Source organism: Chrysemys picta, chromosome 4 (genome assembly GCF_011386835.1).
Source record: "Chrysemys picta bellii isolate R12L10 chromosome 4, ASM1138683v2, whole genome shotgun sequence".
NCBI classification, from domain to species: Eukaryota; Metazoa; Chordata; order Testudines; family Emydidae; genus Chrysemys; species Chrysemys picta.
The window spans coordinates 96,532,208-96,560,015 of NC_088794.1; the positions used below are offsets into that span (position 1 = coordinate 96,532,208).

The following is a 27,808-nucleotide window of genomic DNA, read 5'->3' on the forward strand; positions in this document are numbered from 1 at the left end:
GCTCCAGTGATGAGAACCATATAAGTAGAATATGCACTGTAAAATAAATGCATTCCTTGACCCAGGTAGATGGTTCCGTAGTGTTGAGGGGGCTGATCACATGTGGCCAGGCTCACTGGTGCTCTTGTGCTGGTGTCTGTTGAAATTGATAAACGACTGGGAGGTTCACTGGCAGAGACTGCACTTGTTCTAAAGAAAAAAATTTAAGGAAGTTCTGTCCGGAAGTGTCTGCTGAACGTTACTCTTCAGTAGTGCAGAGTTCTAAGGAGTAGATCTCTCCTAGAGAGTGTGCATGCGTGTGTTTCTCTCAGCCCATCCCAGGCTTTCCTCTTGCGTAAGCTTCCTCTTCTCCTCCCTGTGCTGGGACGCACCTGCTTGTTTGGAGAACCGCTGATTTACAATGCAGATGAGCGGCTCTTCGCTTGTCTGTGCTGGTCGTCCCTAAGTTTCCCTGGCATATAAGAGGTTGTTTGGTGCCTGATGCCAAGGGCAGCGGTGGCAGAGAACACAATGTGAGAGGCAGAGATCAAGAAGAAGGGGGCCAAGAAAGAGCGAGCCCCGCAGCTGCCCTGTTGGCTGAGGGGCAGATCTGTGGGACAGAATGTCGATGCTCACACCCATCCTGAAGCCCCTCGAGGTGAAGGAGTATCTATCCAAGGGCGAGCGCTTCATCAAGTGGGACGATGTGAGTACCTGGCCTGTCACTGCATGTGCTGGGGGCACGGAGGAGGCCGAAGTCCTGCTGGAGGGCTGGGAGTGCTTGCTCATGTGTGCGTGTGTGTGTGGGCAGCCTGTATGCAAGAAAGTAGGAGGGGGCAATGGGAAAATGTATGTCTGCTGTATGTGTGAGCACCTGATGCATGGAGAGGGATGGGTGGATGAGGGGGATGCTGAGTGAGTGCATCTATGTATGGGTACCAGGGGTGGGTGATGTGGGCCTGTGTGAGTGTGGGAGGTCATGGCAGTGCACTCTGACCCCCACGGGCACAGGCAGTTGTGTCCTAGTTCCATAAAGGAGATCTCTGATGGCATGATCAAGGCCCCCCTTCTGTCCAATGGGGTCAGCCTAGGGAAAGTTGGAAAGTCAGTGTAGCTCCCCTCCTCCTCCTCAAGACAAAGGAAATGTGTCCTTGGTGCTGTAGGTCTCCCTGTGCCAACAGGGTCACTCCCTGCACTCAGAGATCTCCAACAAGGTTGGCCAGGATATGGGTCTCAAGCAGAAGGGCTCTCCAATTTTGCAGACGGAGGGAAAAAAATCAGATCAGGAGTTGCTTCCCTTTCTGATCGGAGTAAGTGGGTGTGGCGGTGAGCTGTTTCCTTCTCTCCCAGCCCTGTTCGCGAACAGGGAAGACGTGTGTAGTCTGTGAGCTACAGAACTTGCATGGGATATAGGGGTCCAAGTGGCTGCTCAGTCCATGCTTTCACCAGTGTTAGGAAGGAGGCTCAGGTACAGGCTTATTTCCCCACCATTCTGGGTTGGGCTCAAGGGCCTGCTTTGGTTGGTTTTTAGCTGAGGTCTGTGAAGAGCTGCTCGCTCATCCATCTTCTTGTGTCTGCAAAGTGACTGGTTTGAGTTATCCATTGAGTACCCATCACAGTCTGGGGGAAGGGGTTTGGAACAGGAGTGAAGGAGGAAATTCATTTGCTAAATATTCCTCTGAGTCTAAGAATCTGTGCTCATTGTCTCCCAGGAAGGCCTCCAGCATTCCCCCAGGCAGGGATATGGGGCAGCTGTCCATCTCTTTATTTTAGAGCCAGATCTCTGTGCCTTTTAAGATTTACTCATCACTAGAGGTAAGAGTCAATAGACCAGGGCGGGGAGCTATGGATATATGATCCAATTTGCCTGGATCTGGGGGAAGCTTTTACACAATATGGCAAAAGAGACACATTTTAAAGGTACATAAGTAGCTATGTAGTGGGTGATGATGAGCTCCTCAAGTGGATGCAGAATTAGTTTGAAGACAAAGGGCCCTCCTTTGTAGAAGCAGTATGGGATGAAAGAGGCGACTGGGGACATGCAGTAATCAATGATCTGCAATGACAATCTAGCAGTGATCAAGCCAGTCGGGGATGTAGCATGCAGATAGCAGAAATGGATGGTGGTAAGTAATACAGGTCAAAATGACACTGGGAGAGCTCAGCAACATGGGCAGATGCTCCTCCTGACTTGTATAATTTGCTGTAGAAAATAAGTGAATGAGGCCAGAGCTGAGTGGAACACAGATATATCTATCTTAATCATGATTGCTGCTAGCAGGTTTCTAATGTGGCTTCCTTAGTATTTTGTTTCTGAGAACAATGTTGGCCAAACACGCATAGTCTAAAGCCAGCATTTTCAAGTGGCCACCAATTTTCTGTCTCTGTTTTTGGGTCCCCACCTTAAGACAACTAGAATCTGATTTTTAAAGGCCTTCCCTTGGAAATACTGGGTGCTCAGCACCTCTAAAATCCAAGGTGTCTCAAACTGATCATCTAATAACTGAACCCTCTGGTCTCCCCCAAAAAACACTGGCCACTGCTGAAAATGCTGGCCTTAGTCCTTAGGTAGTCGACAGCATGGCTCTCCAGCAAAACATATCCCTAATCAGGATTTGGTTATTCCATTCACATTTCTCCATCTTATCATGCTTCCTGTCCCATGTGTGTGTGTGCGGGGACGGGGAGGGGGGGGCAGGGGTGCTGCAAAGGGAAATGGTGAGACATCTTGGGCTGCAGTGTTGTCAGTGGGCTGGCAACACTTGGTTCTCCTTTTCCCTCTCATTGAACTGGATTTTGGGATCCCTTTTGTTTTCTCAGCACCTGACCAGATTAGGATCCTGACGAAAGCTAGCTGCTTTAAACGGTATCCAGATTAGGTGCTGTTGGTGGGCAGGGGGAAACGTTTTGATGAAATGAAGGAGATTACGTCAGCTTCATCCGGCAAGGAGGTATTTCCTTTGCAGTCTCGGAGTCGTACTGGAACCACCACGGCTTTTTGATTCCCAGTGAGCAGTAATGGCCTACCGGGCCTTTAGCACCTTCAACTGGCCTAGCAGTTGGAGCTTTCCCTCTAACAGAGGACGTCCTCCTCTAGGCTGACTTACTTTAATGTATTTTATTTAATTAGATTGAAACTTCTAGGGGGGAGGGATCATCTTTACTCTGTGTTTGTACAGTACCCAGTTCAAAGGGGGTACCATCCAGAGTAGGGAGTCTGAGTTTTACTGTAATACAGATGATACCTAATCATTATAGCCACCTTGAAGACCACTCCATAGCCTCAGCTAATGCAGAATGTGCTTGGCCATCTCTTAAGTGGGGCAAGCAGATGTGAATATAGCAGTTGGGATATATTACCGACCACCTGACCAGGATGGTGATAGTGACTGTGAAATGCTCAGGGAGATTAGAGAGGCTATCAAAATAAAAAAACTCAATAATAATGGGGGATTTCAACTATCCACATATTGACTGGGTACATGTCACCTCAGGACGGGGTGCAGAGATAAAGTTTCTTGACACCTTAAATGACTGCTTTTTGAAACAGCTAGTCCTGAAACCCACAAGAGGAGAGGCAATTCTTGATTTAGTCCTAAGTGGAGCACAGGATCTGGTCCAAGAGATTAATATAACTGGTCCACCTGGTAACAGTGACCATAATATTATTAAATGTAACATCCCTGGGACAGGGAAAACACCACAGCAGTCCAACACTGTAGCATTTAATTTCAGAGAGAGGGACTGCACAAAAATAAGAAAGTTAGTTAAACAGAAATTAAAAGGTACAGTGCCAAAAGTGACATCCCTGCAAGCTGCATAGAAACTTTTAAAAGACACTATAATAGAGGCCCAACTTAAATGTATACCCCAAATTAAAAAACATAGTAGAGGGAACCAAAAAAGTCCCACCGTGGCTAAACAACCAGGTAAAAGAAGCAGTGAGAGGCAAAAAGGCATCCTTTAAAAAGTGCAAATTAAATCCTAGTGAGGAAAATAGAGAGGAGCATAAACTTTGGCAAATGAAGTGTAAAAATATAAGGCCAAAAAAGAATTTGAAGAATAGCTAGACAAAGACTCAAAAAGTAATAGCACAAAAAAATTTAAGTACATCAGAAGCAAGAAGCCTGCTAAACAACCAGTGGGACCACTGGACGATCAAGATGCTAAAGGAGCACTCAAGGACGATAAGACCATAGTGGAGAAGCTAAATCAATTCTTTGCATCAGTTTTCACGTCTGAGGATGTTAGGGAGATTCCCACACCTGAGTCATTCTCTTTAGGTGACAAATCTGAGAAACTGTCCCAGATTGAGGTGTCATTAGAGGAGGTTTTCGAACAAATTGATAAACTAAACAGTAATAAGTCACCAGGACCAGATGGTATTCACCCAAGAGTTCTGAAGGAATTCAAATGTGAAATTGCAGAACTACTAACTCTAGTCTGTAACTTATCATTTAAATCAGCTGTACCAAATGATTGGAGGATAGCTAATGTGATGCCAATTTTTAAAAAGGGCTCCAGAGATGATCCCGGCAATTACAGGCCAGTAAGCCTGACTTCAGTACCAGGCAAACTGGTTGAAACTATGGTAAAGAACAAAATTGTCAGACACATAGTTGAACATAATTTATTGGAGAAGAGTCAACATGGTTTTTGTAAAAGGAAATCATGCCTCACCAATCCACTAGAATTCCTTGAGGAGGTCAACAAGCATGTGGACAAGGGGATTCCAGTGGATATAGTGTACTTAGATTTTCAGAAAGCCTTTGACAAGGTCCCTCACCAAAGGCTTTTAAGCAAAGTAAGCTGTCACGCGATAAGAGGGAAGATCCTCTCATGGATCAGTAACTAGTTAAAAGATAGGAAAATAAGGGTAGGAATAAATGGTCAGTTTTCAGAATGGAGAGAGGTAAAGAGTGGTGTCCCCCAGGGGTCTGTACTGGGATCAGTACTATTCAACATATTCGTAAATAATTTGGAAAAAGAGGTAAAGAGTGAGGTGGCAAAATTTGCGATGATACCAAATTACTAAAGATAGTTAAGTGCCAGGCAGACTGCAAAGAGCTACAAAAGGATCTCACAAAACTGGGTGACTGGGCAACAAAATGGCAGATGAAATTCAGTGTTGATAAATGCAAAGTAATGCACATTGGAAAACATAATCCCAACTATACATATAAAATTATGGGGTCTAAATTAGCTGTTGCCACTCAAGAAAGAGATCTTGAGTCATTATGGATAGTTCTCTGAAAACATCTATTCAATGTGCAGTGGCGGTCAAAAAAGGTAACAGAATGTTGGGAATCATCAAGAAAGGGATAGATAATAAGACAGAAAATAGCATATTGCCTCTATATAAATCCATGATATGCCCACATCTTGAATACTGCGTGCAGATGTGGTCGCCCCATCTCAAAAAAGATATATTGGAATTGGAAAAGGTTCAGATAAGGGCAACAAAAATGATTAGGGGTATGGAACGGCTTCTGCATGAGGAAAGATTAATAAGACTGGGACTTTTCAGTTTGGAAAAGAGACGACTAAGGGGGATATGATTGACGTCTATAAAATCATGACTGGTAAATAAGGAAGTGTTATTTACAGGGCTGGCTCCAGGCACCAGCCTACCAAGCACATGCTTGGGGCGGCACCTTGGGGCGGGGCGGCGCTCGGGTTTTTATTTATTTAATTATTATTTTTTTGGTTCGTAGGGGCAGCACTGGAGGGTTTTTTTATTTCTGCGGCGCGGCGCTCAGGGGGGGTGGGGCTTCAGGCGGCGCTCGGGGGGGCGGGGGCTGGCGCGGCGCTCGGATGGGGGGCGGGGGTTGACGCGATGCTCGGATGGGGGGTGGAGGTTGGCACGGCACGGTGCTCGGAGGGGGGCGGGGGCTTGGCGCAGCGCTCGGATGAGGAGGTGGGGGCTTGGCGCGGCACGGCACTCGGAGGGCTAGCAGGGGCTGGCGCAGCGCGGCACGGTGCTCGGAGGGGGAGCAGGGGCTGGCGCAGCGCGGCACGGTGCTTGGAGGGGGGTGGGGGCTGGCATGGCGCGGCGCTCGGAGGGGGGAGCAGGGGCTTTGGGCTGCGCGGCGCTCGGGGGGGGCGGGGGCTGGCGCGGCGCTCGGAGGGGTTAGGGGTTTCGGGCGGCGCGGTGCTTGGAGGGGGGCGGGGCTTCAGGCGGCACAGCGCTGGGGGCGCGGGGCTCGGCAGGGCTTTGGGCGCGTGGTGCTGGGGGGGCGGGGATTTCGGCTGCGCGGCCCTGGGGGGGTTTCGGGTGCGTGGCGCTCGTGGGGGGGTACGGCGGGATGGCGCTCTTCTTTTTTGCCTGGGGCGGCAAAAAGGTTAGAGCCGGCCCTGATTATTTACTACTTCTCATAACACAAGAACTAGGGGTCACCAAATGAAATTAATGGGCAGCAGGTTTAAAACAAACAAAAGGAAGTATTTCTTCACACAACACACAAGCAGTCTGTGGAACTCTTTGCCAGAGGATGTTGTGAAGGCCAAGACTGTAACGGGGTTCAAAAAAGAACTAGATAAGTTCATGGAGGAGAGGCCCATCGATGGCTATTAGCCAGGATGGGCAGGGATGGTGTCCCTAGTCTCTGTTTGCCAGAAGTTGGGAAAGGATGACAGGGGTTGGATCACCTGATGATTACCTGTTCTGATCATTTCCTCTGGGGCACCTGACATTGGCCACTGTCGATAGACAAGATACTGGGCTAGATGGATCTTTGGTCTGACCCAGTATGGCCATTCTTAAGTTCTAAATGTGGCCAGACTCAGTTTTAAACATACTTCTAGTGAGAACAAATTATAAGCATCCTGAATGTACAATCCTTACAAGTTCATGCAAGTAGCTTCAGTCACTTCAGTACATTGTGACTCATGGCACATAAGTAAGAGGTCATAAAGCCCCTGTGTGGGCTACTCCCATCGCAGACCACAGTGCAGGGATTAAATAGCCTTCATGGAGCCACATATCGGGGCTTGGAGTGTGCAGGGCCTTAACTCCATCCATCCAAAGCAGCAGCCAGTGCAACTGAGCCAGCACAGAGAGGAAAGTAAGCTGTGCCAAGTAAAGGGATGTGTGGAACAAATTACTTTCTCCCTGGAGCAATGGAAAACCAGACACCAAACTGTGACTCTCTATGTCACAATTATGTCCCAGGGCCAGTGCAGGGCAGCAAAGCTACAAGCTGTCCCTTACAGAAGGTAACTCCTCAATTGATCCCTAAGTGATTATTGGAAATGGATCCTTTGAACAGGAAATAGGATTTCTAAGGTGAAATTCTGGCCCCCTTAGAGTCAATGAGAGTTTTGCTCTTGATTTCAGTGGGGCCAGAAATTCACCCCAAGTGATGTTTTGATTTTTTCATATCTCTACATATATTAGGGGGCAAAGTTAAGGTGGGTGAGGCAGTATGAGTCAAGGGAAACGATGGTGAATGAGAAAGGGTCATTCCACAAAGGAGAACAGCCTGGCTCCCCTAGCTGTTCATTTCCAGCCATTTTGGGATTTGGGGTTTCTTCTTATTTAAAGTGATGAATTTTTGCCAAGAAAGTACTATAGGTTTGGGGTGTGAGATGAAATTAATTGAAACATACTTGTAATTTATTATCACAAACGTATATAATCCGTGCTCTGCACTGGCTCCCAATCCACCCCCAAGAGCAAGTGAAGGATTTTATTACCTACAAAGCTCTGAATGGTCTGGGTTCCCACATCCATCTCTCCTGCTATGCCACATCATAGCAGCTGTGTTCCACAAGGCAGCTCTTGCTCTCTGTCCCTGGGGTTGAACTCCAGGGCATGGGCAGCAGGACATTCTGATGGAAGATCCTCATCTCTGGAATTCACTCCCTCCTGCAGTCTCTCACAGGCCAACCTTGATGCATGTGTTTTAGGATGCTTGTGCTCAGTTTGTCTTTTTCTTCATGTGGGCCTATAGCCAAAGGGGAGAAGCCTATCCTGTTAAGAAAAGGAGATAGAGGCAGGGATGACCATGGTTTGTGCCAATTCTCAGCAAGAGTTCATGATAATTTATGCAACATCTAAGATCTCACAAAGTTGGGTGATTGAATAAACTCTGTTTGAACCCAGTTGTAGCTATCATGGATCTGTTCCTCATGTGGACAGGAATGAAGGAGGTCCTTCTGGGCTTTTCTATTCTGAAGACCCTGCTTGGTTTTAAAAAGCGTGGTTTGGTGGGAGAGTGTGGGAAATCTAGAAATGTGGCCAGTGGGGTCCTCATTTGCATGTCAATGTCCAGAATGCTCTTCCAGCTCCTAGCAGTGAGCTCAGGGAACTAACTGAGAACTATGGGGACATGGGTAGGTATGTGTATCCACATGATCTTTCTGCCTATTGCAGAACAGGAGAGAAAGTGGCAGTGAAAGGAGGGAGTGGAATGATGAGAGGGAGAGCATGACAGACAGATGGTTATTGCCGTGTTTAGTGCTCACGGAAGGTGCCAACCCTGGAGATTTAAGTCCCTTGGATACTCATAGGGGAGGTACAGGACACAGTGGCAACATATCCTTCCTTCCCACTTTGCTGCCAATGTGCCTCGGCTTAGCATTGATCTGGAGGCGGGACCCACCATTAGGGGTAGCAGCAGTATAGGTTAGTATAGCCTCCATAACCCTTGGCTCTCACTTGCTGGAGCTGAACTCAAACCAACTAATTGCTTTACACAGACCACAGAATAGTCAGAAGGTGATTCACCAAGTCTGGGCTGCAGGGGAAACTACCTTCCCTTACAGATTCTCCAAAGCTTTAAACCTTCTTTCTCCTGGTTTTGTCAGGACACAACGAATGCTTCGCCTGTGATTCTCCGGGTAGATCCAAAGGGTTTTTACTTATATTGGACATATCAGAATAAGGTAAGTGCTGAGCTTTCCAGCTGTGTCTCTGAATTGGAGTTTGTAAAAGTACCCAGAGTAAAGGGGCTTGGGCAGCAGTCAGACAGCTAACCACAGAACACATCCCATCTTAGAAGAAAGCAGCACACAAGGGCCTGGGGACTGCCATTTGTTCTGTGGCAGGTGCCCCTGCAGGAATTTCCTGGGCAATTCCAGGAAAGAGCAGGGAATCAGAGGAACTACGCTGCAGGTGTTGATGGGAAATGAACACTTTCTTGTCACAGGTTTTAGCTGTATAGCTCGTTAGTTCCATGCATCTCATAGTACTTTACAAAGGTGAGCAAGCATTAATATCCCCATTTACCAGACAGGCTGAGTGAATTGTCCAGAATGAGTAAATGGCAGAGCTGGGGCTACAACCCAGGACTCTCGAGTGAGAGCTCTGTGCACAGCCTACTAGGCCAAAAGCTACAACTATTACATGCCTCAAACACGTATGGACTATGCTTGTAGCTAAGTCGTGTGCTGATGCTTCCAAGAGCTATGTATGAAGTTTATCCAGGCATGAGCTGAAAAAAGGGAGGAAGGAAGAAGATGGAAGACAGCACACCTCAGTTCCAGCGGGAGATATTGGTTCCTCCAGTGCTAAACTGGAACACACAGTTGTATATCTAGCTGGGCGGTGTGATTCCCAGCTTGCGTAGATGTGCTTGCGCTAGCTTGCTAAAAATAGCAATGTAGCCAGGGTAGCATGGGGAGCGGCTCATGCTAGCCGCCCAAGTACATAGCCGTTGGATCCCTGGGTATGTACTTGGGTGGCTAGCCCAAGCAGCTACCTCTGCTGCCCTTGACACATTGCTATTTTTAATGTGCTTGCTTAATCAGAGCTAATGCGGGTACATCCACACAAGCTGGGAATTACACCTCCCAGCTCAAATGTAGACGTACCCAACAAGGGAGAGGTAGATCGGAGCATGCAGACTCTCCCATAGCTGGAGCGAGGGGTGGAGAGGAGTAGGGATACTGGAACAGTTTGTATAGTGGGGGTGCTGAGAACCATTGAACCAAACTGTAAACCCTGCATATAATGGAAACCACTTCAAGCCCGTGTGTGAGGCAGCACCCTTAGTTCCAGCACCTAAGCAGGGGAGATGCAGTGGGAAAGGAGAAAAAATCCAGTTCCCCAAGAGGCAGAGAGTGCTGGGAGATGGCAGGTGGGAGGCTGGGCCTACATACTTCCGCTTTCTAGTCCACTGTGGTTCAGCTTCACTTCCTTCTCATGACCCACATACTGACGCATGGCAGATAAAGAGACAGCAGCAGTAACATTGCAGAGTAGTACTAGCTGGGACTATTTGGGTGCTATTAGTGACATCTTCGCTGTGACGGTTTCCTTGTAACAGTGATTGCCAGTGCCAGCTGAGGCTCCAGCGTCGTGAACTCCCTCACAGCGGTGCCACAGTAGCGCTTGTCGGCACAGCAGTTGTGTGAGATAAGGAGCTGTTAGCAGCAGCAACTTATGCTGTTATATTCCCCTGAAATGTCTGCATTCCCTTCTGCTGTGTGTCTCCTCCTGAAACAGTTGGCATTCTGCTTGAGGGCACTCTAGATCTACTCATCCTGGTTGCAGGAGTGGAGCTATAGGGAATGCTATAGGGCAGGGGTGGCCAACCTGAGCCCGAGAAGGAACCAGAATTTACCAATGAACATTGCCAAAGAGCCACAGTAATATGTCAGCAGCCCCCATCCGCTTCCCCCCCAACGCCTCCAGCCCCCAGCGCCTCCTGCTCACCATCAGCCCTGCCAATCAGGGCCTCCCCCTCCCTCCCCACACCTCCCGCCCGCTGCAATAAGCTGTTTTGCAGTGCACAGGAGGCTCTGGTGGGATGGGGGGAGGAGCAAGGGCATGGCAGGCTTGGGGGAAGGGGCAGGGGCCTTGGGAGAAGGAGTGGAGTGGTGGCAGGACCTGGGGCAGAGCAGGGGGTTGAGCAGTGAGCACCCCACAGCACATTGGAAAGTTGGCATCTGTAGCTCCAGCCTCAGAATCAGTGCCTATGCAAGGAGCCGCATATTAACCTCTGAAGAGCTGCATGCGGCTCTGGAGCCACAGGTTGGCCACCCCTGCTATAGGTGTCTGCTTCCTCCTGCAACACAGTGGAACAAGTGGGCAGCTCTGGAACAGACTTACAAAAATCAGGAGAAACACCAGTTTTTGTAAACCTGACAGACACTGTGACCGCCCCCTCCCTTCTCCCTAAAATAGCAGATGTGCAGGGTATGTAACTGGTGCAAGAGGTTCAGAGCTGGGGAAGGCAATGGGGACAAGGCCTGCTGCTATTTGGGCAAAGAATGCTTATTCTGCGGAAGGGTGTGAGCAACAGGCCTGGTACTTGAATTGTGGAGCTGTGGGGAGTAGGCCTGCTGCTGTGGGTGGAGACACAGGTCAAGTGCCTAATTTTACTGGGAAATGCAGTACTAGTTGATTAGCGTCTAGTACAAACTGTAAGTAAATCTGAGAGCCACAGGGCACATCTGCCTGCTTTACATCCTAGGAGAAGCATTTGTCTGGCACCTTTCCCACTCTGAGAGAGTCTCTGGGTGTTGTGTGAACTGACAACGGCTGCTGGGTGTAGCTGATAGGCAGGCTGCTGGCTGCTGGCAGTATGGGTTGGCATGGGCCATGGGTTGGCCAGTCTGGAGAGTGTGGCCATGGCAACAAGTGGGCGGATGCAGTCACAGAACAGGCTGACCCCAGTAGATTATGTGGGTGACATGGGTGATTAGCAAAATGACACTGGTGGGGGCAATAGGCAGGCTGATGACATGGGTAACAGGTGAGGGACTAGGGTGAACTGGACTGTAACAGGCTACTTTCCATGGCTGGGCTGGTAGCTGATTCAGTTGCCCTGCACACACACCATATTGCTGATCCTAGGTCCAGTGGTAACTGCTTGGCCCTGACAGGCCTTGAGGGCACCCGTATGGGAGCAAGATGTCATGTTATTAGGGGAGGAGCTATGTTAATTATTGTATTAAACCTTTGAGTCTGCCATTGTGAACTACATGTTTCCACAAGTGTAACCAGACTTTGCCGGAGCTGAGTGCTTGTTCAGTTAGTATAAGTACTGTGCCTTCCCTCCTGAGTGCTTACTAAGCATTGCACATCCTGCCAGATGTTTCCAGGGCTCTATGCAGAGTCCCTATTTTCACTTCAGAGATACTACCCTGTCTGATTAACTGGGCTTTACTGAACAGCAATCCACCCCTGCTATAGCCTTTCGCCTGCCTCCTTCTTAGGTCAAGTTTGTGGCATGCCCTTTGGTGGGTATGCAAGGTGCTCTCCCTAAGGGCAGGAGCTTGACGGAATTGCTGCCTTTGTGCTCTGTTGCCCCCAGAAACTGTTCCCTGCCAGGACCTCCACCCCAAAAAGGAAGGAGGTGGAACCACATATCACTGTCCATCTGCACTGGCCAGGGGAGCAGTCGGCTTACACAGTGTTGCAGCAGGTGCTGTCTCTGTGTGGCTGGGAGTTGTGGCATTGTTCCTGCTCTGGAAGTGCAACTCCACACTGACCCCAATGCAGGGCTGTGAGTGAGAGCCACCAGAGAGCCCTGCCATTCCCTTTCTAACCCTTCCCTCTCTTGCTGTCCTTGCCCTTCCTCCTCCAGGTGCCAACCTCCTTCTTGTTTTTATTCTTTTGCAGGAAATGGAATTTTTGGATATAACCAGCATCCGAGACACCCGAGTAGGAAAATTTGCCAAAATCCCCAAGGTGAGTCTGTGTCCCTTTTCTGTCCAAGCTGAGCCCTGCTGGAGCATGTGTGACGTGTTTACATAGATAGTATCTTTCATACTGCCCTGAAGGTATCTCAGAGCACTACACAGAGCTCTCTCTAACCAATGGATTAGAAACTAGCAAAGCAGTGACTGTTGAACCAGTTTTCAGAGTAGCAGCCGTGTTAGTCTGTATTAGTCTGTAGTGGGCTGTAGTCCACGAAAGCTTATGCTCTAATAAATTTGTTAGTCTCTAAGGTGCCACAAGTACTCCTGTTCTTCTTTTTGTTGAACCAATATCACACTTCTTATGCAGGTAACCAAACATCTCAGATGAAGAGTGCCATAGCTTAACAGTCCTAGTGCTACGTTGCACATGAGCACAAACCTTGGCCTAGGACACCTGTCATTTTCAGGCTTGGAAACAAGAGTGTTACCACACTGGGCAGTACGGGCACTTGTATATGGGAGAGGGTGAGAAGCAAGCATGGGTCCATAGCCTGTAAATTCACGTGGGCTTAAATTGCTGAACGAGAGATTTAAGTTAGACCTTAGGAAATTTTTTTTTAACTTTACAGGTAGTTATGTACTGGAACAAATTACCTAGGGAGACTGTGGAATCTCTGTTTGTCGTAGGTATTTAAGAACAAGTTAGACAAATACCTGTCAGGGATGGTCTAGAACTAGATGATACTTAGTCCTGCCTCAGTGCAGGGGACTGGTCTAGATGACCTATTGAGGTCCCTTCCAGTCCTACAGTTCTGTGATTTACAAATACTGGGGGAGGAGACAGGCAGGGAAAGGCTCAGTGCTTGGTGGGGGTGCCTGTTTGGCACTCTGGGGCACGGAGCTGTCTGGCCCCCACTCCTGTAATGGTTAGTTTTATTTAGGAATCAAATTTTATACTAAAATGGCAAAAGTTACTGGGGGCAATGAGGGCAGAATCCTCCATTAAAATACACGAATTCTAGTTCGGCCAGACATCAGGAAGGTGTGCCCCATGCTTCTGTGTCCCACTGTGTTCCCAACTCCCACATGGTCCAAGTGACTCTTTCCCATGGGCAACAGCAAGCGCTGAGGGAACTTCACCTGGATAACTCCTCTCCCTCAATTCCCTGGTAGCTACCTGTGCTGCTCAGAGTGATGGGGTCTTAAATCTTGTGAGAACTGGGAGCTGCGGGCCCTCCATGCACGTAAGCAGAACGGCCCTCACCATCGTGAGACTTAGAGAACGCTCACCAGTAAGCCTTGTCCCGATGTCTAGGGATAGGGCAGGGCTAATAAGAAAGTGAGCGTTACATCTTACTATTGGGCTTAGATTTTCCTTAGACATGTTCAGCAATCATACTCGCTGCCATATTGTGGAGCTGCTGCCTTATAACAACTCCCTCAGGTTGCCAGTGTATAGCACTGGAATAAAAGCTGACTACCATTCAGTTGCCACAGCTTTTTGATGTTGACATTGTGTTTGAGGGTGAGGAAAGGCTGCTTTCTCTTCAACTCTAGCAGTCGGCATGGTTCTTTGCCTATATTTGCATAGGAGAGTTTGTTTCCCTGGCTTCTGACTCTGTTTTGTTCAGGTGAGGCTATTAGGGAAATCAGGGGAGTGGGAAAAGAGGGGAGAGCTGAGATTAAAGCTGAATCACTGGGTTGCTGGTTTATAAAATATCTTTCTACTGTCCCATTTTGGCTGGGGCATGAATTATAGGGCTGATACCTCTCCTGCTTTTTAATTATCTCATCCCTGTTTTTACATGGCAATCTCATGTAAAATGGCACCGTGTTGGATTGTGTTGTGAAATTGCAGCATGACATGCGGAAACTGTCGTGATATAATAAGGGAGTGTGGTCTGAGCTTTAGACTGGGAGTTAGAATTCGTGGGTTCTATCTGCAGCTCTGACTCTGTGGGCTAGGGCAAGCAACCTTTATGTATGACAGCCATATGGCCTCCTTCACCACAGTATCTGAGCACCTCACAAACATGATTTAATTTATCCTCACAACACCCCCCCTAAGTAAGGTCATTCCCATTTAACAGATAAGAAATGGAGGCACACAGAGAGTATGTTACTTGTCCAAGGTCATATGCGAAGTCTGTGGCTGGGAGTTAAAGCCAGTCCAGGGCCTTAACCGAAAGACCATCCTTCTTCCCTATTTAAAGCCTTCCCATGCCTCAATTTCCCTATCTGTGAAATGGGGATAACAATTAATTTTACTGGAGTGTTGTGAGGCTTCCTTAGTAAATGTTTATAAAGTGCTTTGAGGATAAAAAGTGGCAAACATGATGTTATGTCATGGTGAGATGACAGTATCAAGATATTGCCAGTACTGAATGTGATGAGTTTGTCTAGCAGAACAAACTCAAAGGTAGCAGTTCTAGATGACAGCTTTCAGACTGTCACGACTCAACTGTGAGCAACAAAGGGACCTACCTGCATGATAAGCAACACCAAATAACAGAAAAGGAAGGGGAGGAGGAGACAGCTTCTAACAAATACAGGAAACTTCTTCAACATAAACCACAATTTCTCTATTGTCTCAGTTTCATGGTATAGTACGTGGGAGATAAATAATTTGGACAACAGCCAGCAGGTCTGTAGGATGAAGTTTAAATTCAAGACTAAAATCATATGACATGAAGCCTTTTGTAATGAGGATCAGTAGGGTTGCCAACTTTCTAATCGCACAAAACCGAACACCTCTTCCCTGAGGCCCTGCCCCTTCTCTGAGGCCCCCTCCCTCCAACACTTGCTCTCCCCCACCCTCACTCACTTTCACTGGGCTGGGGTAGGGGGTTGGGGTGAGGGCTCCAGCTGGGGGTGTGGGCTCTGGGATGGGACCAGAAATGAGGGATTCAGGGTGTGGGAGAGGGCTCTGGGCTAGGGCAGAGAGTTGGGGTGCGGGAGGGGGTGAGGGCTCTGGCTGGGGATGTGGGCCCTCGGGTGGGGCTGGGGATGAAAGGTTTGGGGTGCAGGAGGGGCTCTGGGCTGGGACTGAGGGGTTTGGCGTGTGGGAAGGAGTGTGGAGAATGGGCTCCAGGAGGGAGTTTGGGTGCAGGAGGTGGCTCAGGGCTGGGGAAGGTGGTTGAGGTGAAGGAGGTGGTATGGGCTCCGGGAGGGAGCTCAGGGCTGGGGTAGGGGGTGTGGGTGCGGGCTCCAGTCGGGTGGTGCTTATCTCAGGTGGCTCCCAGTCAGCGGTGCAGCAGGGCTAAGGCAGGCTCCCTGCCTACCATAGCTCCACATGGATCCTGGAAGCAGCCGACATGTCCGGCTCCTAGACGGAGGGGCCAAGGGGCTCTGCGCGCTGCTTGCACCCTCAGGTGCTGCCCCCGCAACTCCCATTGGCCATGGTTCCCAGCCAATGGGAGCTGCAGGGGAGGCGCCGTGGAGGCGGGGCAGCGTGCGGAGCTTCCCTGATTGCCACTCTGCCTAGGGGCCACAAGGACATGCCGGCCACTTCCGGGAGCCGTGCGGAGCCTGGGGAGGCAGGGAGCCTGCCTTAGCCCTGCTGCGCCACTGACCAGACTTTTAACAGCCTGGTCAACACTGCTGACCGGAGCTGCCAGGGTCCCTTTTAAATCAGGCATTCCGGTCGAAAACCGGACGCCTGGCAACCCTAAGGATCAGTGAAGTCTGACCTGAGCATACCAGGGGCCTTGCTGTGTAGGCAGAGGCAAAAAGGGAAGCATGTGCTATACACATACTCCTCTGCATTGGTCAGAAATCACAAAATAAAACTACAAGACTGTGCTAGAGATTCCTACTCTGTTATAAAATAAAAGTCTTACGGGTGATTTTTTTAAAAAGTCTTTGTTCTAGTCTTTCCCCTCCCCTCCCAACACTTCAAATGCATTCACGTTATGCAAAAAGAACAGGAGTACTTGTGGCACCTTAGAGACTAACAAATTTATTAGAGCATAAGCTTTCGTGGACTACAGCCCACTTCTTCGGATGCATGTTATGTTGGCTGTTGGAATCACCCTATGAGAGGAGGTGCTTTGCTCTTGGTAGACACAGATGCTAGTTTTATAGTCCTGGGGTGGTATCTACCTTTTCCTAAAGGTGGATATTTACCACAGACTCAACTAGCATTGAACTCTCCAAAAATATAATAGAAAATGCCTGAAAAAGAACACCTTGTAATTTATAGCATGCCTTTGGGTGTACATTGCATTTTGCAAGCACATAAGAAGTTCTGGGTACTGAGCTGTTTGAAAATCTGGCCATTTACAATCCAAATGTGAACAGAAAACTCGGTGGCAGGAAAGGAAGAGCTGGGATTTGAATTGTAAAATAGAATACAAGCATATATTTGCATGTGTTTTACAAGGATATATCTTCACTGCAGAGTTAGCCCAGCCAATAGCCCAGGTGTTGCCCTAGCCCCCCTTCTCTCCACATGTAAGGGGACCAGGGCCAGCTCTGGCTTTTTTGCCACCCAAGGCAAAAAAGCCTCCCACCGCCCCCCCACTGCCCCTGGTGGGGAGCGCGGCGGGGAGGGCGCCGAGCCTGGCTGCGGGCCCGCTCTCCCCGACCAGCCGGAGCGCCTGGGGGAGGGCGGCGAGCCCAGCCGGGACTCCGCTCTCCCCGGCGGCCAGAGCGCCGGGGGGAGGGTGGAGAGCCCGGCTGGGGCTCCGCTCTCCCCGGCGGCCAGAGCGCCGGGGGAGGGCGGTGAGCCCAGTCACGGCCCCACTCTTGGGCCGGAGCGCCGCGCCGCACCGCGCCGCCCTCCTCCAGGTGCTGCCCCAAGCACATGCTTGGTGGGCTGGTGCCTGGAGCCGGCCCTGAAGGGGACTGTTGTAACGATGCTGCCTTTGGTGAGACACTTCTGAGAGTGGCAATTCAGGACAAATTGCTTAGAGCAGGGCAGTTACAGCCCAAGGCACACCAAAGCAGCCAAATGGAGAGGACTTCAGTTTTACCCCACTGGCTAACCACAAGTCACACAAGCAATTCCCTTAGACACTCCAGTTTCCCAGTATCACCACCAGTGCCACTCGTTATGGGGATGAATGGTTATGAAAACCAATACCCCAGTAAAAGGAAAAAGGTTCTCCTGATCCCACAGGACCAGCCCCAGCCCCAGGTCAATATACAAATCAGATCTTACCCACAAATCACGCTGTGGCCAATCCTTTAGAATCTAAAATCTAAAGGTTTATTCATAAAAGGAAAAATATATAGATGAGAACTAGAATTGGTTAAATGGAATCAGTTACATACAGTAATGGCAAAGTTCTTGGTTCAGGCTTGTAGCAGTAATGGAATAAACTTCATGTTCAAATCAAGTCTCTGGAGTACATCCACAGCTGGGATGGGTCATTCAGTCCTTTGTTCAGAGCTTCAGTTTGTAGCAAAGTCCCTCCAGAGCAGGGCCGGCTCTAACTTTTTTGCCGCCCCAGGCAAAAAAGAAGAGCGCCGCCCCGCTGTAACACCCCCCTCTCCCCCCAGCACCGCATCGCACTGCGCCATGCCGCGCCGCCCAAACCCCCGCCCCCCTGAGCACCGCGCCGCTCCGCTCAAACCCCCGCCCCCCCTCAGCGCCGCGCCGGGCCGCCCAAAGCCCCCCCCGAGCGCCTCGCTGGGCCGCCCAAACCCCCGGAGTGCCAGTCCAGCCAACCCTCCCTCCCTCCCCCCCCGAGTGCCTCGCCGGGCCGCCCAAACCCCCGGAGCGCCGCGCCACGCCGGGTCAGGCCACCCAAACCCCCGAGCGCCTCGCCGGGCTGCCCAAATCCCCGGAGCGCTGCGCCGGGCTGGCCTGGCCAACCCCCCCCCACCTCCCCCAAGCGCTGCGCCGGGCCGCCCAAACCCTTGGTGCGCTGCACTGCACCACTGAAACGCCCCCCGCACTGCCCGGCCGAAACAAAAACAAACAAACAAACAAAAAAACCCTCAAGCACCGCCCCGCCAAACAAAAAAAACAAACCAAAAAACCCACCGCGAGCGCCCCCCACCACCCCAACATTGGCCGCCCCTTCTAAGGTGCCGCCCCAAGCACGTGCTTGGTCGGCTGGTGCCTGGAGCCGGCCCTGCTCCAGAGGCAAGAAGCAGGATTGAAGACAAGGTGGAGGGGTTTTCAGGACCTTTTATATTCTCTGCCCATGGAAGGTTACAGCAGCAAGATGGAGTTTGGAGCCACATGGGCAAGCCACATGTCCATGCATGACTGGGTTCTTTACAGGCCGATGCCATTGTTTACATGTTAGTTTGAATGTTCCCAGGAAAGCTCAGATGTGGATTGGTGTCTCCCAAAGTCCATTGTCAGTTAAGTGTTTCTTGATTGGGCACTTACTGAGAATAGTTCTTTCTCAAGAAGCTGACCAAATGCTTCACTGAGGGCATGGCTACACTTGCAGATGTAGAGCAGTTTGAGTTAAACCAGCCTTCGTAGAGTGCAGTAGGGAAAGCGCTGTAATCTGTCCACCCTGACAGCTGACAGCGCACTGGCATGCCCACATTAGCAGGTCTTGCAACAGCCACAGAGAGCAGTGCATTGTGGTAGCTATCCCAGCATGCAAGTGGCTGCAATGTGCTTTTCAAATGGGGGTGAGGTGGGGTGCAGTGTGACAGGGAGTGTGTTGTGTGTATGTGTGGGGAGAGAGTGGGTTTTTGGGGGGCTGAGAGCATGTCAGCATGCTGTCTTGTAAGTTCAGACAGTAGCAGACCTCCCCCCGCACCTCTCTCTCTCTCTCACACACAGGCAATCTCGGAGCAGATAAGCATGCCAGCTGTCAAACGGAGCTTTCAAAGGGCATATCCAAAACAATGACAAGAGTGGCCACTTGACTCAAGGGGATTATGGGACGTTTCCGGAGGCCGATCAGAGCACAGTAATGCAACACCTCGTTCACACTGACACTGGGGCGCTCCAGCAGGGGCGCATCAAATGTTATTCTACTCGCCGAGGTGGAGTACCAGGAGCACTCTAGCTGTGGAGTCAGAATGCTCTAGGTGCCTTGCCAGTGTGGACGGGTAGTGAGCTAGTGCGCCCGGGGCTCCTTTAATGCACTGTAATGTGCAAGTGTAGCCAAGCCCTGAGGCTACTTAGAATCAAAACACTTTGAGATACAAATACATAGCCAATATTCATAACTTCAACTACAAAAATGATACACACATATAGACAGCCTAATCATACCCAGCAAATCATAACCTTTCCATAGACACCTTACACGACAACCTTTGTACAATATTTGCTGCAAATCTACAATAGTGGTTGCAACAATGATCTATACGGTCACAGGATATGTCAGTAACGTCACACCCCTTTCTAAAACTTAGTGGGGGGTTTTGATTGGCTAGCTCCCAGTACCAAAAGAAAGGGGAAGGATCGATGGGAAATCAGGCCCCTGAGACTGACAGTCCCCAAGAACAATGGGGAGAGGCCAATGCTCCAGGTCAGCCTGATTGAGAGGTGGGCAGGCTAATGAGGGAGTCAGGAGGTTCCATCCTCCATGAGAGCTGGAATTGCCTGGAACAGACTACCGACAGAGTGGGGCCGAGCTAAGGAGAAAGCAGGAGCCCGAGCTGAGCTGGAGAGCAGGGTCATGCCGGCCAGAGAGAACCAGAGAAGTAGTCCTGAGAGCAGACCTGTGCTGGGAGGAGAGCTGCAGCAACCAGAGCCAGAGGGGCCAGAGAAGCAGCCCAGGGGGCTGGAGGCAGAGCAGCAGCAGTGCTGAGGCAGAGTGGAGCTGGGGCTGGAGCTGGAGCTGTCCAGAGTGGGGTGCAGTGAGCAACCCGGAAGAATGACAGAGGAGCTGGGCAGCGGGTCCAGTACAGGGAGACGCCCCAGCCAAGGGGCCGTACAGGCCAGACTTGGAGGGGGATCATAACCCCGACAGGGGGCTGACACTGGGAAGAAGGGTCCTGCCACCTAGAGCCTGAAGGCCTGAGACCCCCGCCAGAGCAAGTGTCCAACCCGCAGCAGCCCTGTAGCACAGCCAGGGCCTGAGAAGGGGCCTGGGACGTGTGAGGAACAGACTGTGGACTTCCCTTACATTCCAGAGACGCTGTTTGTGATGTCCCCTTCCCACAGAGCGGGGTGACATGTTTTCCTTTAACCTTTCCCATTTTTCCTTATTTTTTCAAAATTACTTGCTGTTTAATAAATTGTATTTGCTTTGAACTGTATGGAATGATCAGTGGGTCAGGGAAGCATCCAGAGCAGAGAGAGCATCCAGGAGTGGGGACATCCTAGACCCTGACTTAAGTGACCACGACAAGGTTGGGGATTTGAGCCCTAGGAATCCTGGGCCCCGCCTTGTTGGGGTTACAAGGACTCTACCACACAGGAGAGTGGAAGGAGAGCCCTCGAGCTCAGGCAGGCCTCTGGATAAAGGGAGTGGGAGCAAGGACTCAGATCTTTTCGCTAACCCGTTTCACCAGGGTAGTGTATAAGCCAGGAAAGTTCCCCACAATAGGGGGACCATTCCCCTGATTACACATGCACAAAAACTTCTAACCCTGGCTAAGAGGGTGCTTTAAGCCTCAGCTAGCAAGCACAGCTGAGGGCATAGCTTTGATCTTGGGTTTTGCTTCAGTCTGGGCTGGCAGCCCACCCTACTTTGTGGAGAAAATACAGGATAATCAAGCACTGGTGCTGGTAGACCTCCAATCCTATCCCACAGCTCTACCTGGGATGTACTTTCTGGTCTATCTTCTCCCTTCTTCTGCACTGGCTTTTTGACCTCAAGTTTGCCTGCTTCGTTTCTGCTGCACTTCCACAGCATTTGAATGGAGGTGCTGTCCAAGAAGCCCTCCTTGTGCTGCCAGTTGGCCAGAAGATGTGATGTCAGTAAGACCCATAATTTGGGGGAATTTGTATGCTTAATGGATAAGAAAGAAAGAGAGAAAGAAAGAGCAGTCCCAGTTAGGTGCACTACAAATCACTTTGAAGTTTGCAGACTGAATTCCTTAATGACATTCTCATTAAAAATTCTTGCAGCCAAATGCTATTTGCTTTTGCCTTCAAAGCTATCTGCAGTAATGAGGAGTATTTCCCCTTGGAAATTATTTACCTAAAGCATTGTTCTCATGTTCTTCCCACTCCATGCTAGGTAAGAGAAAGCACCAGGCAAATTAATGAATAGAATGGTCCAGTTTAATGTATCACTAAGAACTATAGGATAGCACACCAGGAATTCATCCCAGTACATGGACTAGTACAGCACCAGTGTGGATGCAGTTACATGGGTAGCACTTAACATGGACGGAGCATCTCCACTGCAAAGCTAGCCACACCAGGGTAGGCTAGCTTGGGCTTACTGTGAGGTGAAGACATAGAATCATAGGACTGGAAGGGACCTTGAGAGGTCATCTAGTCCAGCCCCCTGCACTCATGGCAGGACTAAGTATTATCTAGACCATCCCTGACAGGTGTTTGTCTAACTTGCTCTTAAAAATCTCCAATGATGGAGATTCCACAACCTCCCTAGGCAATTTATTCCAGTGCTTAACCACCCTGACAGTTAGGAAGTTTTTCCTAATGTCCAACCTAGACCTCCCTTGCTGCAGTTTAAACCCATTGTTTCTGGTTCTATCCTTAGAGGCTAAGGTGAACAAGTTCTCTCCCTCCTCCTCATGACACCCTTTTAGATACCTGTAAACTGCTATCATGTCCCCTCTCAGTCTTCTCTTCTCCAAACTAAACAAACCCAGTTCTTTCAGCCTTCCTTCATAGGTCATGTTCTCAAGACCTTTAATCATTCTTGTTGCTCTTCTTTGGACCCTTTCCAATTTCTCCACATCTTTTTTAAAATGCGGCGCCCAGAACTGGACACAATACTCCAGCTGAGGCCTAACCAGAGCAGAGTAGAGCGGAAGAATGACTTCTTGTGTCTTGCTCACAACACTCCTGCTAATACATCCCAGAATGATGTTTGCTTTCTTTGCAACAGAGTTACACTGTTGACTCATATTTAGCTTGTGGTCCACTATGACCTCCAGCTCCCTTTCTGCAGTACCCCTTCCTAGGCAGTTATTTCCCATTTTGTATGTGAGCAACTGATTGTACCTTACGTGGGCCAAATTCAGAGGTGAGTGAAAGTGATTCTAAGAGACTGCCACTTACACTTTCCTCAGCTTGCAAGTTACACTAGTGTAGACTCAGTCTCCCTTATACCTACACCCACTAGACATCACCTCTGAATCTGGCCCTGAATCTGGTAGTGAATTAGAAGTTTAGCTGCACATATGCAGCATGAAGTCTTTGGGCCTGCTTCTGCTCCCACTGAAGTCAATGGCAGTTTTGCTATTGACTTCAAGAGGGGCAGGATCAGGCCCTTTGTTTGGTTTTGGCTGAAGGATTACATTTATATAGTGAATTTAATGCACTTCTTTCATGATTCGTGAATGTTACTTATTTCATTGTAAATGGTGCCCAGCACCTCAGCACCTTACATTTGGGAGATTTTACATGGTGATGAAGAAAATTAATGAAAAATAATTCTACAAAGATTCTGTAAAAATTGAAATGTATTATCCCTAATGTGATCCAGTAATGAAATGCATATATTACACCAATCAGATAAGGTCTATACTTGTCTAACTCAGGCTCTGGTGGACCACAGCTGGGGAGGGGGGAGAGATGGAGGGAAGGCAGGTTCCAGAAGTGAGGGGCTCTGACACTCATTTTACAGAGGGACCAAGTCCAGGAACTGGCAGCAAGTGTGACTCAAGCGATCGCAACTACTGGCACAAGACACAGGGAGAGAGTCCATCTCTCAGATAACTGGGTCCTAGACCATGCAGGGCTTTAAAGATCATAACTAACACTTCCAACTGCACTGGGAAGAGATGATGTTCTGGTGATGCTGGAGTAAGGAGTACAGCAGTAATCTAGCCTTAAGGCTATCATGTGATGGCGACAAGCAGCCTGGCTCTAATAAGCTCAGGAACCCTGCTTCAACAGTGTCTGTCACCTTATTCCATATGTTACAACATCTGCAATGTCTGCAAATTTGGACTGGAGATAGGGTTGCCAGGTGTCCAGTTTTCGACCAGAACACCCAGTCGAAAAGGGACACTAGCGGCTCCAGTCAGCACTGCTGACCGGGCCGTTAAAAGTCCGGTTGGTGTGGGGCTGGCAGGCTACCTACCTGGCTCCGCGTGGCTCCCAGGAAGCGGTCAGCATGTCCCTCTGGCTCCTAGGCATAGGGGCGGCCACCGGGACTCCATGCCCTGCCCCAAATGCCAGCTCCGGAGCTCCCATTGGCCAGGAATCACTGCCAATGGGAGCTGCCAGGGCAGTATCTGTGGGCAGGGGCAGCACACAGAGCTGCCTGGCTGTGCCTCTGCTTAGGAGCTGGAGGGACATGCCGGCCACTTCCTTGGAGCCACCTGAGCTAAGTACCACCTGGAGCCCACACCCCAAATCCCCTCCCACACCCGAACCCCCTGCCCCAGTCCTGAGCCCCCTTCCACACCTCAAACCTATCATCCCCGGCCCTACTCCAGAGCCCACATCCCCAGCCGGAGCCCTCACCCTCCCCACACCCCAACCCCCTGCCCCAGCCCGGAGCCCCCTCCTGCACCCTGAACCTCTCATTTCTGGCTCCACCCTGGAGCCCACACCCCCAGCCTTGAGCCTGTATGCCCTCCCGCACCCCAACCCCCTGCCCTAGCTTGGTGAAAATGAGCAAGTGAGGGTGGGGGAGAGTGAGCAATGGAGGGAAGGGGGATAAAATTAGCAGGGGCGGGGCCTCAAAGAAGGGGTGGGGCAGGGGTGGGGCCTTGGGGAAGGGGTGGAGCAAGGGTGTTCAGTTTTTTGAGATTAGAAAGTTGGCAACCCTAACTGGAGATCTTGCAAGAAGAAAGTTTCTCCTGAGATCTCTTGGTCAGATCAGAAATGCCAGGCTGCTCTAGTACTTCTTCACATTCCCCCTGGACCCAGGAAGTACAGGAGCCCACAGTGAAAATGAATAATATAAAAAGTTTATATTCCAGCTTCCATAAAGGTTGAATGGAAATTTTGATAAAGGTTTGGGTTGGGTCTTGTTTTCCTGGTGTCAGTTTACCCATCCCCCTTCATTCGTACCTTGTTTCTCTTTGCAGAGCCAGAAGCTCCGAGAGGTTTTTAACTTGGATTTCCCAGACAACAACTTCCTGCTCAAGACTCTGACTGTTGTGACCGGCACCGATATGGTGGATCTCACATTCCACAACTTTGTCTCCTACAAAGAGAGAGTTGGCAAGGTATCTGAGACCTCAGGGGGATGGACCACCAGGGGCGTCTAGGAATCGCAGTATAAGCGGAAAGAGGGAGGGTGGGAATTCTAAATCTCTGATTCTTGAGCATGACTGACAAGCTCGCCGGCTGCAAGGGACAGGAATCCAATTCCAAAAGAGAGGGGGGTACAGCATCTTTGAGCCCCTGCAAGCAGAAGGAGGGAATTGATGTGCTGCTACTGTTCACTTCATCCTCCTCCTCCTGCAGTTAAAGTGGACAAAGAGAAGGAGAGGAGGGTAAGTGCAAGGTCCCACTGTAAGCAGGTGTAGAAACAGGAGCTCAAGATTAGGCAGGTGGAGGGACCGGAGGGTGCGCACTGCTCCTCAATGTAGCCAGGCTGCGAGGACGGGATGGGAGGTCAGCATCCTTCAGCGTGCAGATGCCATGTCCTGATTGGTGCCACTTTTCTAACCTCTGATTGCATTTATTTTGTTCCCAGAGCTGGGCTGAGGATATCATGGCCATCGTTAGAAACCCACTGACATTCAATGCATCTCGCTACACTTTCCTGGAGAAAATGTAAGTGGTTTCCAATTAATGTTCCTCTTTAAAACTCCAACCCATTGCTCTCCCTGCCTGTCTCCATAGGGAATGATGCCAGGGTGGGCTCCTTGGGAGCAAAGGGCTTCTGCAATTCAGCAACAAACCTTGTCTAAACTCAGTTGCCCATAACAACAGGTGCAATGCCGGTATCTGGGCTGTATGTCACTTTGGGTGCATGTACACTGCACCCTTCCTTTAGCGGTGTGTAGGGTGTATACATGCGTAGTCTCCGTAGAATGGGTATAAATAACAGTGTAAACAGTGAAGCCTGGCTTAGGCGAGCAGAGTAAAGACATGCTTGAAGGGTGTGGGTACATACCCGAGTACATGCCCTAGATGGTTCTCTACTCACCCAAGCCATGCCTACCCATTTACACTGCTGTTTTTAGCAATGTAGCATCCTGTTGCCTCCCCATTGATGGAGCCCTTCCCCCACTGAAGGAAAGGCTCTAGCAGTGGTGAAAGGGTGTCCATTACTTGCAATGATTGGCTGTGGTCAGTTTGGAATCCCTGAGTCGTCTTCTTCTGCATCTGCCATCTGTAGTTTGCTCTGTTGATTGTTCTTTCTGAGAAACAAGCTGTAGATGTTGATGGTTTTCTGTTGAAGTCTCCACTGTTAGTCTCAATCACATATGATCTGGGTGCTGAATTCTTTTTCTTTATGACAGCTGAAGTTGTCCATTCTTTTTCCCCACCCAGTTTGACGTGAACATGGTCACCAGGTTCTAGACCTGGCAGTTCTCTAACTGAGTGACATCTGTTGTAAAAGTGTTCATAAGCTTTGTTAGCCTTTTTATCCAATTTGGCTACTCTCTTCATCCTGGCCACTTTGGAAATAGGTTCTTTTCCAAAGTTGGAATAGTAGTTCTGAGTCGTCTTCCCATCAGGATTTGTGCTAAACTATATCCAGTAGTGGCTATTGGTGTTGATCTGTAACACAGAAAAGCAAGGAAAGGGTCTTCCTACTGTAAGAGTTTCTTAGCCATCTGTACAGCTCTTTCAGACTCTCCATTTGCTTCTGGGTAACACCGGCTAGTATTGACTAGTAATATAGTCAAAATCATATTTCGTTTGGAATGACTTAAACTCTGCTGCAGTGAATTGTGGTCCATTGTCCATTACTAGTTGTTCTGGAATACCAAAGTGATCAAAAATGGACTTCAGTTTCTCAATAACACTAGGGCATATTATGTCTTTCAAATACACTATTTACACGTATGTGGAAAAATAGTCCATGACGACTAGGTAATGATGTCCTCTGAATTCACATAAATCTGCAGCGAGTCTCTTCCAAGGTCCGTCTGGTAGAGGTGCTGTTATTAAAGGTTCCTTGTATTGTGTTTTGATCTGTTAGTTTTGCAATGTTCATGTGCAGATACTTTATTCTTTATGTCCTTGCTGATGCCTGGCCACCTGGCTGACTGGTTGGCCTGTTCACGGCATTTAATTAATCCTTGATGTCCTTCATGGATGAGGTTTAGGATTTCCCCACTCATTTGTTTGGAATTACGATGCAAATTGCCTTTAATCACAAGTCCATTTGACTCACTTAATTGTCCACGCACCACAAAGTAGTCTCTTATCACTTCCTTAGTGTCCTTTAGATACGAGTCAGTCGCCTCATATGTAACTTAGAACTTCCTGAAGTTGAGTGTCTGTTGAGGTTGGGCTTTTTTAGCTGTAGGAGTCCCTTTTCTTACACTGGTCTGTATGCATCCACAGCATCCACATATGCCATTATATCATCTTCAAGCTCACAGATAGCTGAGTGCGATGCTGGGCTCTTTGACAGAGTGTCTGCTACCACCAGATTTTTCCTAGGAACATATTTTGCAACGAGGTTAAATTGCATTAACTTTAGCAGTAGATGTTGGCATCAGAGTGGTGCTTGATCCAGGTCTTTTCCACGGATGAGGGTTACAAGCTGTTTCTTGTCTGTTATCAGTCCACACAGATCTCTGTAGAAGTTCTCACATGCTCATATGCTTGCCAGGCATTCTTTTTCAATCTGTGCATATAATTTTTCTACTTCTGTAAGTGTGTGAGAGCAAAATGCAACTGGCCTCCACTCAGAGCCATGTTGTTGCAACAATGCCCCACCTAGGCACTGACCCTTGTGGGCAGGGCCGGCTTTAGCAAGTGCGGGGCCCAATTCCTGGGGCGGCACTTTGGATTGCCGGCTGGGGGAGGGAGGGCCGCGGGGCTTGCTGAGCTTCGGCCGGCACTCCGTCCGGGGTCGCGGGGCCACGGGGCTGCCTGCCGCGCTCCGGCCGGTGGTCCGGCCGGGAGAGCGGGGCTGCTGCGCTCCGGCCGGAGCTCCGGCCAGGAGAGCGGGGCTGCGGGGCTGCCGTGCTCCAGCCGGCAGTCCGGCCGGGTCGCGGAGCTGCGGGACTGCCTGCCGTGCTCCAGCCGGAGGTCCGG

At 49.7% G+C, this 27,808-nt stretch overlaps 1 protein-coding gene across 7 annotated transcripts in view; it reads left to right on the forward strand.

Annotated features, from left to right (window-relative positions):
- The first annotated feature begins 216 nt into the window (after positions 1-216).
- The window catches only part of PLCB2 (phospholipase C beta 2), a 70,312-nt gene continuing 42,720 nt past the window's right edge, over positions 217-27,808 (forward strand). For 4 of the 7 annotated variants that reach the window (XM_005284709.5, XM_065593169.1, XM_065593170.1 and 1 more), the window contains exons 1-5: positions 217-685; positions 8,788-8,865; positions 12,548-12,616; positions 24,670-24,810; positions 25,284-25,363. In XM_005284709.5, the coding sequence (XP_005284766.3) occupies positions 602-685; positions 8,788-8,865; positions 12,548-12,616; positions 24,670-24,810; positions 25,284-25,363 (452 nt within the window). In that variant the 5' untranslated portion in view covers positions 217-601. Of the gene's footprint in view, positions 686-2,799; positions 2,931-8,787; positions 8,866-12,547; positions 12,617-24,669; positions 24,811-25,283; positions 25,364-27,808 lie in introns of all 7 variants that reach the window. The other 3 variants (XR_006176135.2, XM_065593171.1, XM_065593166.1) reach the window with 2 other exon arrangements.